At 36.9% G+C, this 20,904-nt stretch overlaps 1 protein-coding gene across 3 annotated transcripts in view; it reads right to left on the bottom strand.

Annotated features, from left to right (window-relative positions):
• Positions 1-20,904, bottom strand: part of MAN1A1 (mannosidase alpha class 1A member 1) — a 183,606-nt gene that overhangs the window by 80,066 nt on the left and 82,636 nt on the right. For all 3 annotated transcript variants that reach the window (XM_060114873.1, XM_060114871.1, XM_060114870.1), the window contains one exon: positions 9,786-9,880. In XM_060114873.1, coding sequence (XP_059970856.1) covers positions 9,786-9,880 — 95 coding nt within the window. The remainder of the gene's footprint in view (positions 1-9,785; positions 9,881-20,904) is intronic.

The following is a 20,904-nucleotide window of genomic DNA, read 5'->3' as shown; positions in this document are numbered from 1 at the left end:
GAAACACAAAAAATCCAAGCTCTTTGTACAATGTACACACACATAGCCATTAGGAATGATATGCACCTTAAAACAGCTTATGCAACTTTTATTGTACTTCCAGGGAGTAGAATAGACTTATGCTTAAATTTTGGAAAACTGCTCACTGATAAAGCCATTATAGTAATTGCACTGGGTCTGTTTATTAATTTGTCACAATTAAGTCAATAACAGCTTTACTAATGTCCTATTACTTGATTAGTTTTGAAAGTGATTATCTTAAGAACTCGACTTAATTGGAAGCCTCTCAATTTACAAGGTACATTAAACTCTCAGTAGGATCTTAAGATTATTCAACATATGCAGGTCAATTACCAGTAATCACTGTTTTGTACAAATGTTCCATAGAAACTATAGCATGACATGCCAAAGAGGGAGAGTGAGAGTTAATTAATAATGCCAGACTCCAAGTGACATTTCCAGGATAAAACAGCAACATGGGCATTCATGTAAGTCTTCCTAAAACTGGGTCTGTTACTAAAAATCAAATAATGGAAAGCTAGCAACTCTACACCTTACAGATGAAGATAATTTGTCATGATTGCTAAATCACCAGATTGCACTGACTCTACTCATGCCCAGCTGCACATTAATTTCCAGATTAGTAAATTACAATTAATTCTTACTACTGCTCCATCACTTTTCTTTTTCCAGTTAATAAAAGAGACTGCAATCAATAATTGTTCATCCCAGTTTTCAGAACAGTTCAACTACAGCTATTACTACATAAGCAGGAAACATGAGTGGTTCACGTACCCAATGGGACTGTGAGGTCTTTAAAAATTATTGGCTGCAGCATAAATATTTTATATTGACCTTCCAATTCCGACTCAAAGATTCAATGTAGTTAGTTGACTATTTACAATGATTAACAATGATAAAGGCTGAGAAAGTGCCTTGAGACCTAGGCTGGTTTTCAAACACCTATTCAAACAATTTCATAACTTTTAGATTAAACTTTATTAGATATTTGAAAGGTCTGCCCCACACTAACAACGTGAGCCTGGTCTTGAGATTCATCACAGGAAAACTGATTGCTGCTTCATTAAAAACCTGGGATTGTAACTCCTTGAAAAGATTATTCCACTGCTGACCTGTAAAGGCACTGTATGAATTATGTGTTTTGACTTGTTCCTAATCTAAGTTCTTCACACAGAATACATTTCAAATTGCCAAGGCTGATTTGCCCCCAACTGTGTGAACACAGTGAACAAAGCTGAATCTGTAAAACCTTAGTTCTGTGCATTTGAAAATCTTGGGATGAAAGGCACTTTGAGTTTGTTGCATTCAAATAACTATGTGTCCTTAAACAAAATTTTCCTGGTGAGTTAACCCACTTAAACAGTGGGGATGCTATGGGGAAAGTCATGGACATAATTTAACAATCCAATCCCATGGATTTCGTACCAAGAATCTATCTGCCAAAAACTGAAGAGTGAGGAAGGCCTCTTAAGAGACTTCCCACACAGCACAAGTCATTTTTTAACGGCTTTAAGCAATCCTCTTGGGATAGGTTTGTCTCTCAATTGCCTACACATCACCTTTGTTACATTACTGCACTTTAATTACTCATTTGCTGTAATTGAGCCATAAAGGCAGGACCTTACGAAAATATACAAAAAATATTTTTCAATATCTAATCCATGGTTGAGCAAAATAACCAGTTTACTCTATTCACACATCACTTTTCTGCCACTTCCCTACCAGAAGCACAGCAGTAGCGGTCTGTGGCAGATGGAGATTCATGGAGAAAGAGAGTGGGTGGTGTGGAGAAGTTATGAGGACTCTTAGAGCCTCTGTTCAGAAACAGATTAGATCTGCTTCCTCCTCCAGAGAACAAAGGACACTGAAAACCCCATTTACCTGGGTATTAAGTTCAATTATGACCAGAGGAGTGGGAAGAAAGGGAACAGCTCATCTGCCCTTAGGCTCTTCAAATTCCTTCTGCCTCACAACGCATGACTAAGAAACAGCAAAGCATCCTTTGCTCAGAATTACTTGTCCCTTAAGTCTTAACAGAGGAGGCTATACACAAAGTACATTTAAATTAACTGTTGCCATCCTTATTGTCCACTTGCAATAAATAAATGCCTTTAGTTTGGTCAAGCTACTAAGTGCCTGGCATGTACGCAGTGATAAGTAGCTTGGTGAGAGGATTAAATGATTCTGAAGAAGCTTAGGTTCTCTCTTCCTCTGGTGGAAGGATAACCTTAGCCTCTTTTCATGGGCCGTGGGATGTGCTCAGATACAAAACAGGTCACCAGCTGCTGTTAATAAAGTCGCTTTGCTTGAAGCAACATGAATGGCTTTATGGAAATAGCTCTTCTTTTTAACAGTCACCCCGAAGTCCTTAATTAAAAATGCCTTTTTTTCTCCTTCTATGCTAAAATGACCCAAACTTTGCTTTCTAGTCTTACTGGATTAAAAACTATATATTGCAAGGGAAAAAAGGAGATGTAAACTCTTTTTGGGTAATTAAGGTCTGGAATTAGCTGTTTTCTAGGAGCAACAAACTGCTTAGGGATAAGTGAGAATGTTGGGTAATTATTAACAAAAATAAATTAATCACAGAAACAGACCCCCTAACCCTCCCACCTCCACCCCATGGATGTTTGGAGTTGGCTGCCTCCCTGAGCAGCTCTGAGGTTTAAGAATCTAAACAGCTCGGATGTCTCAGTCATTTCTTCTATTACAATGGTTCTCAAAGTGTGACCCCTGAACCGGAAGCATCAATCAGCCTCTGCATCACCTGGGATCTGGTAAGAAATGCAAATTATCAAGGCTGACCAAAAATCTGCCCAATCAGAAACTCTGTGGGAGGGGCTCAGCACTAAGTGTTTTAACAAGCCCTCTAGGCAATTCTTACATACTCTAAAAGGTTGGGAACCACTGTTCTATTAAAGCTGGGTATTTTCAAACCAATTGCCTAATATATTTCTATATTTCAAGAATTAAACTGACAATCAATGGGGAGGGAAAAGTTTTCAAAGGTAACTGAGAAGAGAAATGCAGCTATCCTTAGGATAAAAATACTAGATTCATAGCAGTGATTCTCAACCCTAGATGAATACTGGAATGGCTGAACAGGCTTAAAAAAATACCAGGACCTTACTCCAAGCCATGAAGAGTGTAGGGTAGAGAGGCAGCGATGATATTTTAAAAATGCACCAGTTATTCTAAAGCACCAGGAAGGCTAAGAATCACTGATAGAAAATAACCAGAGCAGTCAGACTCTTAATAGAAGTAGGACAGCCTAAGAACTAGAAAACAGGGCTACGTGGATGTTTCTAGCAAGACTATATATATACGCTTTCATAGACTAGGTTTGTGTCATATTAATTAAGCACTAGCTGGCATGCGGGACTTGGGAAAATAACATTACATTTTATTGCCTCATACTCTCCTTAAACCTCATGGCTTGAACAGTTCTTATTTCTAGAAGCGATAAGTCACCAATAAATATAATTTGAGAGAGGAATCTGAGTTTTGATCCTATAGGCTTATTCCAAAATAATTTAAAAAATAATATATGTTGGAGCATGAAGCCACCACGATCCTATATGGACTATGGGGATACATTCTCTCCACACTTCTAGCTGGTTCTACTAATACCATCTTCCTTCCTGACAGAGGAAAATGGGACTCGAGTTTGAGAATGGGTTAGAAGCACTGAGTGGCTTAAAAACAGAAGATTACCATAAAAAGGCATCAAAACCAAGTCAGTTTTAGCTATGTCCTGTTTTACTGTTTTATACACAAACACACACAATTTCATAATGAAAATTGAGCACAAAACCATAAATTAATAATAATAATTCCAATTTACATTTATTTCATAGCACTTTGCAATGATTAATCTTCTTTTACACATTAATTCATTAGATTTCCACAAAATTGCCTAATGAGGTCATCAGGATAGATACTATCATTGTTGTTATTTTAGTTTTACTTATGAGAAGACAAACTTAATTAAGTGAATTATCCAAGGCCAAGAGCTGTATTGACAATGTTAATAAGTAGCAGCTTTTGACCGCCTGGAGGGGTGGGATAGGGAGGGTGGGAGGGAGGGAGACGCAAGAGGGAAGGGATATGGGAACAGATGTATATGTATGACTGATTCACTTTGTTATAAAGCAGAAACTAATAAAAAAAAAAAAAGAAAAAAAAAGTAGCAGCTTTAACTGTGGTAATAATATTTTGATGTCTGATATTAGTAATTTTGTGCGTGTCAGTTTTAAAACCTCAAAGTATGCTTATTTTTATTTCCAGAAGAGTATAAATAGCCAAATGAATTAAAATAGATAAAAGATGGAAACCCAATATAATAAAGTATCCAATCAGAAAAAATAAACACATAAAGCAGTTTCACTTAAAATACTTGGAAAGACTGTAACTTCTTTTTTACTCTTCTAGAGTTGGTAGAACTTATCTTTGAATTCTTAACAGATCCATAAAACATATAAATAAAAGATAAATTGTAAGATGCAGCTCTGATTTTATATTTGGGCTATATAACTGCTACAGAACATTTTTAGGATAACTAAGTACTATTTTACTTCTTAGAATATTAGCAAATCATTAAATAAGTTCGATCTGCTCATATCAGATTTGCTTCTTGATAATTTTTATATTATTCTTATGATGTTAAAGTATAGAACTGTATTCTGCTTCATTTTAAAACATAATACACCTCTTTCAAATCTGAAACCAGGTACTTTAAAAGATGGTCAGCAAATTTAAAAATGTAGAAGTTTATACTTCAACTGTCAAGTAAATATGCAGGGAGATATATGGAAAATACTTTAAAAAAATTTAACCTAATTAGACTGTTTCATACTTTGTGTCTATTAAAACTCACCAACTATAATTTAATATTCAAGCATTTTACACCACCAAAGTATTACGAAACACAAAAAGGGGGTTTGTTACAATATACACACTACATGCTTCATACAGGATAATCTTTCACTATTAGAAAACTTCAAGCTGTGTACTATTCTTAATTAAGACCCCATTTCAGATAAAGTAAAGCAATTTGCAATTTAATTATAATAATACACACTGCAATGTAACTAATGACATAGTATGCATTTGCATTGGATAATTAGAGTAGTCGGTAAATAAAGCTTTACAAAGCAGGAAATAAAAACAGGTAAGGGAGTTGTGGTTCATTCATCTCCTTGCTTACTAATGAGAGCTAGAATAGAGATCAGTCACTTCCCAGCACGTTCCCTGATGTGCGCGATAAAATCACGTGCTGTAGACAGATCCACTAACCTAATATAACCACCAGGCAGGTGTCAGTTCAGAGAAATACACGAAGAGAAACAAGTGATAAAGCAGTATAAGCTAAAACTAACTCATAGTAAAGACAGAATAATTACTAGGAATGCCTAGACTATATGCCCTGTGATATAAATGAGTAATGGGAATATTAACTATATTATTTTAAATTAAGAACATACTTTAGAAAACCCCAAATTAGTATATATATTCTACTTAGGCTTAAATTATACCTAGAAATATGGAAGTGGTGAAATGTTTGATTTTACAAACCACAGAAGTGATTTTTCTTCTTTAGGTTGGAGAAAAAAATATGCATAGGGTCTCTTGCTAATAGTAGTAACAAGATCAGACATCAAATTTTAACATTTTCACATTAGAGAAACTGAGTTCTACCAAAATGTAATCTGTTGAATCTAGGCAATGTTTTCATTTTAGCAGAGGTATTACGTAACTTACACATCTTCATTCTACTGTCGTATCAGTGAAGCAAGCATGTTGCTCTAATCAGGTACTGTGTATAACACCCAGGTGTTTGTTCAGTCAAATTACCACTTGTTATCAACTCATAATTTCAACTAACTTACAACTTAATATAGCATCTCTTGAATTGAGAATTTGTTATAGATGGAGCAGAAGAGATAGTTATAACATTTTTTTTCTGAACAGATTTTGGGACAGACTTTCTAATGCAGGATATGAGTGAATTATTTAGGTTCTCTGCTATTCTCAGTTTGCACAAATACTGAAATCTAATTTGGCTTATTGGTGTTTTGGCTCCAAATACATAAACCTCCCAATTCAAAATACTGCTTGCTTTCAATCAACCTCCTGAGTACTTATTATCTCTCCTTGGCACAGACTACCTTACATTTGTCAATTACATGAGTGAGTGTATAACATACAAAATATATATTCTGCTTTACTAACCAGGCTGTAAATATGAATACCCTGAGAGAAAGACCACGTCTGTTATCTTTTTAAATAAAGTGAAAAGAAGCAGAAAATCTTACCTGGACCTAGCATAGAAACTTCATCACAGCAGGGACTAAAATAAATGCTTTTTTTTTTTTTAAAAAAAACAAAGAAAAGGTAAAGAAACCAATTATCTTTGGGCAAAAACCTGGATACTAGAGGAATATGAACCGATAATACCAGTAAGTTCACATTTTTGTTAACATATAGGTGTTGGCAAACAGTAACCTCCTTTATGGTTTTCAAAATTGAGGCGGAAGAGCAGAATTATGATATTACAGACAGCACATCTGCCTCCCCCATCATAATTATTGCCAAGAGTTTCAAAGCCAGTCAACAGTGAATACGGAACTATTCTAAAAAGCATCCTTGAGCACTTTTTTCTCTTGGGCATCCTTCTATAGATACTCCCTTATTCTGAGAAGTTAATTAAAATATAATTTTGCCAGACATATTTTTCCCCATCTCCTTTGAAACTTCTACTGGTGACAGGCTTCAGAAAACTCGAAAATAAGCTCCATGCCAGCTGTCCCTTGTCCCCTGGCCCATACTGTGAAAATACAGAGATTCAGAGAAAACAGCATATATGTACAGGTTGACATCAACAGCACATCCTGAAATCTAATTATTTCAGTTAAATATGAACACTGCTTTTGTCCCCTAGAGAAAATTCTTCAAGATGATAAATCAGTTTCACAGCTGGAAGAAGAAAGGATTCCATGAGAGTACGTGATTGGGCAAAGGGATAGGATGAATTTTAGTGTGTTGATATTACTATTAATTTTGCCAAGGTTTATTGTACAAATCTGGGTAAGCCACTGCTATTTAGTAAATGGAATTGAGAGTAGATAAAATATATAATAAAAAATTCATACCAGTTGCCAGGAAGAAGTTAGAAGTGTTCCTGTCAGTTGTAAAATGGTCACCTAATTTCCTCTAGTTTAACATGAAAACATCAGAGAATACATAAATGAAATAGCACATTATTTTTGACCCAAAATAATTTTCCTGTAATATTTGAAATTAAAAGTTCTAATGTAAAATAAATAATGTAAAATACTGTAAATCTAAAATAAGGTCTTAAGAAAAAAGTTAAAGCCCTAGTTAATGAACTTTCAGGAGATACAGATAAAAAAGCCAGATTCCATACTGAATAGTTTTTAGAAGTACTCCTTTATGTACTGAAAAACATCTCCACTGTACACAAAGGATAGGTATAACTAAGGAAAAAATCCTCTTGGCTGTAAAAAATAAACACTATGTTAAATATGCTTTAAAACAATCTAATTTCTTATGATGAGTTCAAGAGAGGCTAGAATTAATTAAATGATATCAGCACCTTACAATAACTAACTGAACTTTTGCAAAGATGTAGGCCCACACCTCTATTAGTTTTCAGAGGCCTTTATCTAATTCCATTACCTTCCAGGAAGCAATAAGAACTAGCTCCACAGCATCTTAGAGTAGAAGGCTGGAGTGATCATTCACTCCAGTATTTTAAACCTGGGGGGACCTTAGGTCCTAGGTGGACTCCAATGGTATTGTTAGCTTTTGGAAACTGAGTAAAAGTATGTGTCCTCAGGAATATGCATTTTATGAGGAGAGGGCCGTGTTTCATCAGAATTTCAGAGTGGGCTATAAACATGAAAAGGTACAAAAAGAACTAGTTAAGTAGCCTAACTTCCAGTTTACAAATAAGCCTGGAGAGTTAAAATGATTGCTCTAAAGACAAACCTAGAATAGCTATAAGATACCTAGAACCCAGTCTCTTGATAACCAATTAACTCAGTGTACTACTATGCCCATATCATTCTTCTCAGAGGGTAAGTAGGAAAAATATGTGTTAAATGTGCAGTATTTTCGTAACTGAATCTTATCTCAAGTAACAGAGAAGTTTCTAGGTCAGAATACTACCTATAAATACAAAGTCTGAAGATATGGAAGGCAATATAGGTGATCTACATAAGCCAAAAAAAACCCCTCATGGATCTCCCAACACCATGCTGCCTCCAAGCCAAGTATATATGCCCACTTTCACCTTAAGACAGCAGAGCACATGCCATTGATCTCCAAGCTGACAGAGAAAGACGCAGGAGTCCAAAGGGAAGAATGGATCCTGAGATATCACATTATGCAATAGAGAACTACCTCAGTTTAACATGGCCCAGGGGTTTGAACTCTCCCTCGCTCACTACCTCAACACCCATGCCTCTGCCCCAAACACACACACACACACACACACACACATATATAAAATTATAGACAGGTACAGCGTGATTTCAAGGTATAGATATATAACATACAAATGAAAACAAAGCACGAATTTACCTGATTTACTAGCCAATTAATTTCATGGTTTTTCATGATTAATTTTAGGAAGGAATGTCACTAAAATAAATAATTAGGAAGAAATGTGCATTAATCTTGCCAAGTCACCCTGTGCATCCTCTTGCCGCTTCTAAAACGAGAAAGCCATTTAACTTGTGCCTATGAATCAATGTGTGTATAAACATCTAAGTACATATTCTAGCTCTACCGTTTACATATGGTATGATTTTAGGCAAATGACTTAGTCCCTCTGTGACTCAAGTTCCCGATTAGTAAAACAGAGGTAACAGCAGTACTGACCTTCCCGAGTTGTTGTGAGGATGAAATGTGGTAATACGGGTAAAGTCCCTAGAATAAACCTTCCTATTTTAGGATGACCAAGGAGCCGTCACCATTGTCGTCCTCACCATCATCACAAAGAGACATACATGCAATTAGTTAGTTATGGAGAAGGAGTTAAGAAGGAAGCTCAAGATAAAATTGTTTATTAACAAAATGCTCAAGCTATCATGGAAATTCAAACTACGTCCTGGGAGAATACCAGGAAGTCTATTGGGCCCAGGCGTTTCTTGGGGCCACATTGCCATGGACTTGGCATGCCAGGGTTCTCCACTCAAATGGGATGAGAAGGATGGGTTGACCTGGGCCCATGGAGCAGTCCCCTTCCCTCCTGACAACTGTGGGTGAGCAGCGTCAGGTGCTCCAGTCTCAGTTACACCAACGTGTTGTGTGGGAGACCTGATAAGTCTAAATGTTCTATCTCTGCAATATCTCTGACCAGCAGCTTAACTGAAGGGAAGTGATCTTAGGAACTGACTTCTTTGAAAGTGAAATGCTTTGATGACAATTTTAAAGATAATGGGATGCTCTTGGAATTTATGGAGACAGTATGCAACATCACCATGAAACAGTGAAAACCTTGAATCATGCCTTGTGTGCATGACTCTCTTGGGGTCATTTGATCCCATGATGGGAACCCATCTAAAGCCATGGAACACTGAAAAACACTAATAACTCCCAACACAAAGACAGACACCAAGACTCCCAATGGTGTTAGTCACCAACATCATTCAAGTAATTATCCATCCGGTGTCTATTTGTTAGACCACAATCTTGAATATGTCAACTTAAAACATGTTGTCGAAAATGAAGAGTTTTACCTTTTTATATTCAGCAATGCCCAAGGTATTCCAGAGGGAGTATGAAATGCAGGTAGCAATTTTACCCCAAGTTCCACTGCTTTCTTTCGAAATATCTGAAACGTTAAACAATTAAGTGAGCTACTGTTGAAAGAAAAACAAAATGTGCTATTCTACTATCTCACATTGAACATGCTTCTACTTAAATTTTTTTTGATATGAAAAAATAAAAGTTTCTCAAATTAATAGAATTACCTAGGAAAGTAAGAATGGTCCAGGGGCCATTGTGCTGTGCAGTATTTATTACCAATCTTGGTTGCACAAAGAATCATGTAGGGAGATTTGAATAATACTGATGTCTGGGTAGCACTCCTATGATTCTAATTTCTATGGTTTGGGGCTCCCAGGTGAGAATTTTTTAAAGCGCCACAGGTGGTGTCAAGTGATTCCAATGTGCAAGCCAGGGGGGAGAACCATTGTTGCTGGTGAGCAAGTCTTGGTTTGAAAATCAGGAGCTCTGGTCCTGTTCTGGCTTCGCTTATTTACTAGGGCACAGAGAAAGGATAAGTTGTAAAAAGACATATTATTACAAGTAATCTATACATCCTCTCAGCCCTGTGCAGTTTTAACTTCCTCTTATGTTAAGTGTAGGTGATATGGAAGATACAAAGTTAAATTTGACACAAATTTCTGCCAATAATTTAGTAAAGAAGGCAATATATGCACAGAAATATCTGGAACACAGATAAAATGACTGCATAACGTAAAATCACCTAGGAGTTCAGATGAGTTCAGTAAGGCTGTATGGTGGAGATGGCATTTAGATGAGGATTGTATGCAGTGTGTAATGGGGGTTAATGACACTACAAACAGGCTGAGGCGGGGGGAGTGGAGGGGCATCCCTGAAGGTAAGCACAGACACAGGCAAGCAGGGGCCTGCAGAAGAAAATGGAATAAGTCAGCTTCCCTGTCCACAAAAAGGGGGAATACTGGTAAATAAGGTCAGGTATACATAGCATAGGCCCAAATCATGAAGGCTCATAAATGTAAGGCTAAGAATTTTATCCCCTTAAAATGGAAAAATATTGACAGTTTTTGAGCAGCCAGTTCACTTGAGCAGACCTGTGCTTTAGGAAGATTAATTAGATGACATCCCTTCACAGTTTTAGGTCCAAAGAAAAGCACTAAGTTAATTTACTCATTGAAGGAAGGACTGCTACAGCTTTCCCCGTTAGAGCTGTGGCAGCAAGCAGGTGCCTTGTCCCTTCTGCTTGCCACACTGTAGGACTGAGCGTGGTGGGCTGGGAACTTACTATGTCCTCTGCTTCTTCCTCAAACAAGGGAGACGTGAGAAAGGTTGGGGAAACCCTGAAAAGCATGGAGGATGAAAGCAAAGTCCTCTCCCAGCAAGGGAAAGCGTTCATTAAAGCCACTGTCAAAGAAGCCTTGTGTGTCCAGAGGAAGGGGTTTCAGTCCTTAACTCCTGCTTTAAGACCCGAGCCTCCCCGCAGAGAAATCCAGGCACTGGGCTTCCGGGCTGAGGAGAATTCAGTAATATCGATATTGACGCTGTTTCTGAAACCCTACTCTTTTGGAATCTAACTCTTACTTTGTAATGCAAGTTGAGGAAATAATGAGTTTTAATGTAAGAATTTGGCTGGCAGTCAATTTAGATAAACTAGCATTCCTGGAATACAAATGAGGACACAGACATTTGTAGTATATAAGGCACTAAAAAATAAAGATACCATTTTCCCCCCGCAAATTATTATTATAACTCTTTCTGAAGTGGACAATTTCCTGTTTCAACAGCAAACGGTGAATGGAAGAAGAGGAGAAAGAAAATAAGCCAAAAGGTATATTCTTCCTTTCCTGTCTGTCATGCCCTAGAGAATTCCAAGGTCTCTTCTGCCATAAGGGATTATCCAATCACTGCCCAGCCATCTGCTGACTTTCTAGTTTCCACCCAACTTTTAAAACTGTTAATTAATTAACTCCTTCTCAAGAAACTTACATAGGACAGAAGTCAGACTTGTAATTAAAACACCATCATGAATATTAGAGCCATATGGCATGGGAGTTAAGGGCTCAGGCTTTGAAAACACATTGCCTATGTTGGAATCTCAGCTCTACTTCTTCAAATTGGGTATAATCTTGGGCAAACTGCTTCATCTACCTGTGCCTAAATTTCCTCAACTATAAAATGGGGATAACAATAGCATTTGCTATTTTAAAGGCTGTGGAAAGAAACTGAATGAACTATTATATTTAAAGACCTTAGGACACATAGTCATCACTCTAAAAGGTTAGTGGTAGTTTTTACAGTAAAATGATAAGGGTATTTCCCCAAGAACTTTCCCTATTTACTGCCTGAAATTCTTTCTTGTCTTTAATCCAACTGCTGTTTTGGTACGTTCTACTTGGGTTCTCTGTGTGCGTGAATATATATTTTTATAGACAAATATACTGGGTTGGCCAAAAAGGTCGTTTGGATTTTTCCATAACATCTTATGGAAAAATCCGAACAACCTTTTTGGCCAACCCAGTATACGTGTCTCTGTGTGTGCGTGCATGTGTGTGTGTGTGCGCACGCACACACGCACATGTATGCCTCCCCCACCCCCAAACACACACTCTTCATCAAAAGCATTCATTCTCAAGAGCTAAGCCTTTAGTTCTCATCACTGCATTCCCAAATTCAACTTTCCATCTTGACTCTAGCTCTGCACTTCTACTTCTGTGCTCACATCACAATCTGGGCACACTGTTGTCTTTTGGAACTTAAGATATCCAAGGTGAAATCAATCATTTAATGTCCAAGGCAAATGTCCCTAGTTCCATCACTGACACTACTGGTCAGCCAGTCCCTGGGGCTCAAGAGAGCACGCATTTTGACTTCTGATTTCTCTCTTCAGTTATTAAGCATCAACATTAAAGTTCTTGGCAACATCGCATATACAGCCCATTCCCTTTCTGTGATACGAACATAGTCCATTCATATTTTCATCACCAGGTACTATGAAGGGCATGAGAGCAAAGAAGGTCCTCTTACCTGGCTTCCCATTCTCCAGGATTTCCCCTCCTGTCTCCATCAATCTGTATCTATGTTATCTGATTTCTCTTTTTACCATACAACTTTCTTATTCAAGAAACCATAATAATTCCCTCTGTTGTATGAAATGTCAAGTCAAAAACGATCTACTGACTTTTCAATAACCTCTATGAATCAGACCATCTATTATTTTCTATTTTTTCAAAGACCAGCCTGGCTGAAGCTTGAGTCTTCAGGGTTTCAAGTACTCATTCAAGTTCAGTCTACCTGGTATCTGTTAAAAAGTGTTTTTCCCCTCAGATCTGTTGAGATATAATTGACATACAACATTGTGTAAGTTTAAGGTGTAACACATGATGATTTGATACATGTAGATATTGTGAAATGATTACCACAACAAGGTCAGTTAACACTTCCATCTTCTTGCATAATTATCTTTTGTGTGCATGTATCATGCCATCTTAGTATACTTATTTACGTAGTTCTCTCATCCTGAAACACGCTGTTCTGCCTCCTGCTGGCCAATCCAAATTCACTCATTCTCCAAGGCCCAGGTCAAGTCCCAACCCCAGGCCAAGATCTTTATCTTCTGTTAACTTCTACACTGACAACTGGCATCACAAAATGCAGCATTTCATTACAGAAGGCAAGATCCAGATCTCTCAATGTTTTCTCGTGTTATTCTCTTGTATCCTCAAATAATTTTCTTTTCTTTAAAAGTAGAGAAAAAAATCTCCATTTCTCCTTCATTGTGTATTATACATATTCAACCCAAATTTGGTCATTTTGTATTAAATTTATTGATATCACCACATTATTCCTATGAGTGGTAGGTGGGAAGTTTTTATAATCTCAGTTAACAGACAGGAAGGAAACAGCGACCCTTTCCATCCTGAGGTTTTTGCCTTTGCTGTTTCCTCTGGCTGCAATGCCCTTTCCCTAGCTCTTTGCATGCCTGGTTCATTCTTAACTTCAGGAATCCGCTTAAAAGTCCCCTTTTAAGAGAGGTCTTTCTTAACAACCCCACATAAAGTTGGCCATTCTCATTTATTGTTTATCATATATCACCTTGCTTATTTCCATCCCACTATTTATCACATGCTAATTAACTTATTTGCTTGCTTGTTAATTGTTTGACAACCCCACTAGATGTAAGCTTGATGAGGACAGGACTTTGTCTTGTTCTAGCATCCAGCAAAGTAGCTGGTACTCAATAAATGTTCATTTAATAAATGAATGAATCAATCAAATATTAATAAATATATCTGGAGCACTGTAATGAGAAACCACTAATATTCTAGTATTTGCAAAGTGTTCTATTCTATTCCACGAGTTTCTATTGTCTGCAAATAAATATATCAAGTATTCTGCAGTCTCAACCTTGGGCACAATTACAAAACAGTTTTTGGATGAAAACATTAACTAACCTTTTGATGCTTTAAATGAAATCATATGTTGGCCTAAATCAATTTCAATTCTTAATATTTGATTTGTTACCTCCTCTTGAGACACGAAGAGGTTAGTTACTTGGAGGAGGAATCCAGATTCTCAAAGAGAACATCTTTCTACCCAAAATGGTGAGTAATAAAATTCCAAACTAGCTAACAAAGTTAATATTGTTAAAAGAATGAAGGAGAAATGTCACAAATCATTCTAAAGAGCAGTTAAGTTTTAACTAGCACATCTTAGATAATGTGCTCAAAAGTAAATGACCACAAAAAGCACACTAAATGGTACTTCACTGCCCCTTCAAATGGGGCAGGCATGCTGGAGGGAGCACTGGACCCAGGTCAGCACTTGGATCCTAGGACTGGCTCTACTACAGTTCAGTGGGAGGCCTGGGCCCATCACTTAACTTTTCTGGTTCTTGGCTTCCCCAGTGAAATGGGAGAGCAGGTCTGATAATTTCTGGTTTTGATTTATTCCTGAAAAAACTAGTATCAGAAGTCACAAAGCTAGTACTGAAATGAGACTGGCAAAAAAACAAAACTATCATAATTTTTTAGATAGAAAGTGTTAATTTGCCACCCAATTCTTAGTCAATCTTGGTTTTCAGGGTTTGTTGGTACCTATATTTGGCAGGTGGGTTTTGTAAAGTTAAGAGGGCAAGATGAAACATGACAGGTAATGAAATGTAATCTGTGCTGATTATAGAAGACATACTCTTTTTTTAAAAAAAAAAATGACCATTAAAACTAAATAGGGTTTTGGGGCAACTTGCACCAATCAGTTTGAAATGGGCAGATATCTAATGACCCAAAAGGAATCTTCAAAAAGATTCTGCATTATGGAGATTCTGATTACATTCACAGAAAAAAATCAAAACTAATAAAATTTGCTGAAAGAAGGGTGGTAAAATGTTATGAAATAGCTTCTAAAATAATCTTTCAAGCATGTAACGAATAAATAGGTTTAAATAAAAACTTTTATGGTCTAAAGTTAAGAGTTTCAAAACGACTATACCTAAACTGTATCTTTTCATTATACTTAAATAACATCATCACAGTCTTACTGCTGTTTTTGATCAAAAGTTTAAAAAAACTTCAGATTTTAGAACCTACCAAATAAATCTTTTATCTTTTTACTTTACCCTTAACAGATAGGATTAGACAAGGCTGTAAACAAGATGTATGGCTTTCTTTGCCTTTCTAGTTTGCAGATCCCTGAAGAACTGTACAAGAATATTTACACACCAGAGCAAAGAGTAAGGAAAGAAGAAATGAATAAGAACAGATGGTTCTGGAAAGAACTAGTTTCAGTTCAGACATGGTTTGGTTTGAAATGTCCAATTAATATCAAAGCCTTTCTTCAAATGCTCATGCTGAAAACTTCACTGTTAAAAGATCAAACACTAATTCCCCATTAGTACAAGCAGAGTTTACCTATTACTCATTTCTGCTACATAAAGCTTTCAGCACAAAATGCCGTCGATCTGATAAATATCTTTGGCTGAAAATAACTGAAATAACCCACATATCATTAGCTGAGTTGATTAACGCACATAATATGTGTCAAATTTAATCATTCAACCAATAAGTACTTACTGAGCTACTCTGGCTTTTCAATTTAGAGTGGAACCTTAAAAGTTCTAAATATTTGAATAAAGATATAAAAATAGTTAATCCAGGAGACATTTAGAGCTGGAAGGGACATCAAAGGTCATCTAGTTAAATAATCTTGGTTTACAGATGAGGAAACTGAGGTTCAGAGAGGCCCTATTCCCCTAATTAAATGCTCTGATGCGGGATGGTTTGATGACAGCTAAAGCCAAGTGAATGCCAGATTCATACCATCTCAGATACACGTAATTCTTTTGATCTGGAGGGATCTCCCCTGTGAGTCCCTTATATGTAAGTGTGTACACATCTTTCACTGCCTCTTTCTAACTTGTGCACTCTCTTTAATTAATCAAAACCCTAAACTGAAGTTTTTCTAAATTAAATGATTTGTTGTATTTGTCAAACTGCATTATGAACTTCATTTTTTAAATTTATAAATTTAATTAGATGAGAACTTTTGTCAACTGTTTTGTTTTTCTTCCCTGTGATTCAGTACAATTCAATTTTTAGCCTCTAGGCCATTAGATGAAGAGAGTATTCTTCACTTTTCTGAAAAATTAAAGCATTAAAATCTCCCCAACTTGTTTATTCAAAATAACAAGGATATGCATGCTAACCTGCCAGTAACCATAGGTTATAACCAAGAAGACTCAACATAACTGTACCTTAGACTTGAGTTTCTAATGTATGAAAGCACAAAGTGTATGTGAAAGAAAAAACTTCTGAAAAATATAACTCAAAAAATCTAGATGTAGGGGGCTTCCCTGGTGGCGCAGTCGTTAAGAATCCGCCTGCCAGTGCAGGGGACACGGGCTCAAGCCCTGGTCCGGGAAGATCCCACATGCCGCGGAGCGTCTGGGCCCGTGAGCCATGGCCGCTGAGCCTGCGCATCCGGAGCCTGTGCTCCGCAACGGGAGAGGCCACAACAGTGAGAGGCCCGCATACGGCAAAAAAAAAAAAAAAAAAAAAAAAATCTAGATGTAGAATGCTCTTAGTGAACAGGGGTTTTAGACTTAGCTAGCTTTTTAAAGATATTTATTCTCATGAAAAAATTAAGCTAGTGAAACTTTTTTAAAGTTTGCTTTTATACTATCCCCTAGTCAAAATGAATAAAGGTTGATAAATGAATTAATAAAATTGCAGCCTGATACTATTTTTTTCCTGAGGGTTCAATTTCATTCCCTAGCTCCCAAGTGGGGAAGATTAAGTTAAGAGGGCAAGATGAAAAATGGGGAGAAATACTGGGAAGAATTTCAGGCTATTGTTCAAGGTAGACATCACTAGCATCCATGTGGGCAGAAACCAATGCCACCTACTCCTGGAAGTGGTCCAGTGCTTTCCCTGAGCGTAAGCCAGAGTCAAGGTGGCTTGGTAACACACACATAGAACAGGGCCCGAGTTCTAGTTCAGGGTCTACTACTCACCTGTTCTGCCACAATAAAGATGAGTCATTTCACTTCTCTCATTTTCTCTCTTGTAAAATGAGGGCACTAGATAAGACACTTCCTAAGGTACTTTTCTGCTCCATAGGAAGTGGTTTTCAGACTTAAGAAGCACTTAACTACATGTTTCCCAGTGTGGTAAGGGAGATACACCAGAAAAAACAAAATCCCTGATCTCAAGGAGCTTACAACCAGGAAGGCAAATCAGCCATATAAAACTACATAAACATAAAATATACACCAGAAAAAAACAATATGAAGCAACATGTAAGCAGAGAATAAACAGAGTGATATAGGCTATAATTAGGGAAATAAAACAAAAAGAGAGATTGAGTTAGGTGATAGGGGAGAGCAAAACTTCTGTGGGTGCAGATGTGTGTTTATTTGCGGGTGAGTATGTACATGTTTGTGCACACTCTGGGTTAATGTGGTGGAGGACAGGATATAAAGCAGAAGGGGAGAAGAAGGAGCCTGACTGAGAGCAGGGGAGAGAGGTAGATTAATAGGTTCTAGAAAATGATAAGAAAGAAACAGAGGAAAGAAGGCAAGCTAATGACCTTAACTATCAAGTTAAAGGGTTGGTTAAAAGAGCACATCAGTTGGGTCAAGAAAGCCCCAACACTTACCATCTTGGTGCCTCCCATTTACAAGTGGAAGGGTTTCTCAATCATCAGGATTCTGAGAGATGGGACAGGGAGAAAGGTAGTGGTTCTCATTGGTTATGGAAATTTTCTGAGTTGTAAGGGCAAAGATACATAAATGACAACACCAAGAAACATTACAATGGCTGTCTGAAGGAAAGACCTTGAGAAATAATTAGGGTCCTTTAAAATAATGTTTCCTCAAGAAGAAAATTTCTCTACATGTGCTGTAGAGATAAATGGGGCAGAGGTGGGGCTGGAGAAAAGGAAATAGTATGGTAATAGAAAGTTGTATGTCCTTCTTCTAACATACATTTGATATGGAAGTTAAAAATGCACAGAAAGGGCTTCCCTGGTGGCACAGTGGTTGAGAGTCCGCCTGCCGATGCAGGGGACACGGGTTCATGCCCTGGTCTGGGAAGATCCCACATGCCGCGGAGCGGCTGGGCCTGTGAGCCATGGCCGTTGAGCCTGTGCGTCCGGAGCCTGTGCTCCGCAACGGGAGAGGCCACAACAGTGAGAGGCCTGCATACTGCAAAAAAAAAAAAAAAAAAAAAAAAAAAAAAAAATGCACAGAAAAGGAGAGGAAAACCAATGGCTAGACAGCTCTCACTCTTAGAATTATCGTTAGGTGTACTGCACACTGTGTTATCTTATATGTTCTAACTCCTAAAGCATTGACCCAAGAACAGTAAATAACAGCATAATAGTTCAAGTCATCACACAGGGCTTAAAGATGGATTTTTGAGCTGATCTTTCCACCTCAATTTAAGTTTAAAAATATGGGAAACTTGCCAACATAATGTTTTGAAAATATGCAGTCTATTGTTAATAATATTTAACATTAGGTAAGTATGCCATATAGTTCCTGAACTTACATCTTACACCAAAAAGAAAACATCTTTCTTTCTTCTTTTTTTTTAAGAAAACATAACGCCTACTAAAGAGACAGAGAATTATGAAAACATGTACCCTATCTAGCTATTATTTCTAACAGAATTTGTGGAAACTACCACACAAAGGTTGTTAATATGTGATGTCATAGTGTTAAAATGGGGACTGCTTTGTTTATCATTACATTTGTAGGTAAACATCACAAATCATTTGATATATACAAAATCCAGGCTTAGAAACCTTTGTTCAAAAGAAAGATAAGAGGAAGAAAATGAAAGAAAACAGCCTCATCTATGCAAATATATTGTGATTTTCTGGCAGTTTTGAGTTATGAGGCATTCTCTGCTAGTGAATTTTTCCAGATACTAAATTTCACTTCTAAAGAGCATCAAAATATTTATAGTTTAACCTTTTTATTTGTACAGGTTTCATAAACATGCTTATCTGTTCTTTTGATTTAGTGCAATTACATGAATCCTGTCTTGAGGACTCAGCATCAGCATCACATGCCAACACTGAGTTGAGGCTAGAAGATCTAGTTCCTGGTCATCAGATGACTGAGCTATACAATCCTGAGAACTCACTTAACACCCTCTTTGCCTCAGTTTCTAAATATGTGAATAGGGATCATTCTTCCAAATCACAAGATGATTGTGATTAAATGCACATGTGCTTTTAAAAGACCATAATAATTATCATCATCATCGTTCTTTGCTGTTAGATACTGGTTCCCTCAGGAATAATTTAAGCATATTAGGCTTTTTGTCCACAGACTAAATGGTCCAAAAACTGCTGAGCTTTTACGTCTGCTTTCTATAATCCTACTGTTTCCTTCTGTTATTAGCTATCTGTTAATTACAATGAAGACTTCTCACCGTTGTAGTGTATTTGCTCTCCTTCCAAGTTGCGGCCTAATTTTGTAAACAGTTGTCTGTACCAGGGCCTGAGGATAAGTCAAATGTCTCTTCTGTGTCTGTTTTACAGTGCAGGGCATGAGCTTCAGGAAATGTGCCCTCTTTTTTGCCAGATGACTACATTTGAACTACTAACTCTATAGGTATGAAAAAGCAACTAATTAGTATGTTATTTAGGAGTAATAGTTTGTAAGTTTACAAAGTATACTAAATACCTATGTCTACATAGGTTTTGTTTGCTTTTTTTAAAAAAATGCAAAATGTTAGCCACACTTTCTTCATTCTATCTAAGCAAATGTAAACTTATCTGGTTGTGCATCTATTCCCATTTAACTGGTGTTTTTTGATTTCTGCATCACCCTCCTTTATTTATTTATCATACATGGATACCTCCAAAGTGCCTCTGGGCACAGAGTTCATAATTTCATATGTCAGTTGATGGATGAACATTTTAAGTTATCAAAGGGTGATGCTGCTGGACATAAAATTTGGAAGCAGGGCTATTTCTGTCTTATGTTTGTGTGCCCCAAAGCAAGTTGATTAATCTCTCTTAGCCTCAGCTTCCTCATCTACAGAATAGAGAAACATACCTTTGCATTCTAGAACTCAGAGAATTTCTCTTTTCCCTATTCTTTTTCCCATGCCAAAATTAAAATTTTTAATTTTCTTATTATACTATGAATATATTCTCATTATTGAAAAATCATAAAATTAGACAAATAGACAAAAAATATAGAGCCCCATCAATCCTATCCACCCAAACACAATTATTGTTAACATCTTAATTATCTACCTTCTAAATGATATTGATTGCATTTCTTTTGAAAAATGGCATCTTCCCATACATACTATTTTGTAATGTTTTAAATTCATCCCCAGTTAATCTACATTAAATACATCATTCTACATCAGAGGTCAGCAAACATTTTCTGAAGAGGGTCAGACAGTAATTATCTCAGGCTTTGCCAGGCACATTCTCTGTATTTCATGGTTTAAAAATTTTTTTCTTTTATAATCTTTTAAAATGTAAAACCATTCTTAACTCTGGTAGTACAAAAACAGGTCTCAGACTGAATTTGTGCTATCGGTTGTTGACTCCTGTTTCACATCAATGCATAGATTTCTGTAACATCTTTTT

The sequence above is a fragment of the Mesoplodon densirostris genome, chromosome 12, assembly GCF_025265405.1.
Source record: "Mesoplodon densirostris isolate mMesDen1 chromosome 12, mMesDen1 primary haplotype, whole genome shotgun sequence".
In the NCBI taxonomy this organism is placed as follows: Eukaryota; Metazoa; Chordata; class Mammalia; order Artiodactyla; family Ziphiidae; genus Mesoplodon; species Mesoplodon densirostris.
This window is presented reverse-complemented; position numbering and strand designations above follow the sequence as displayed.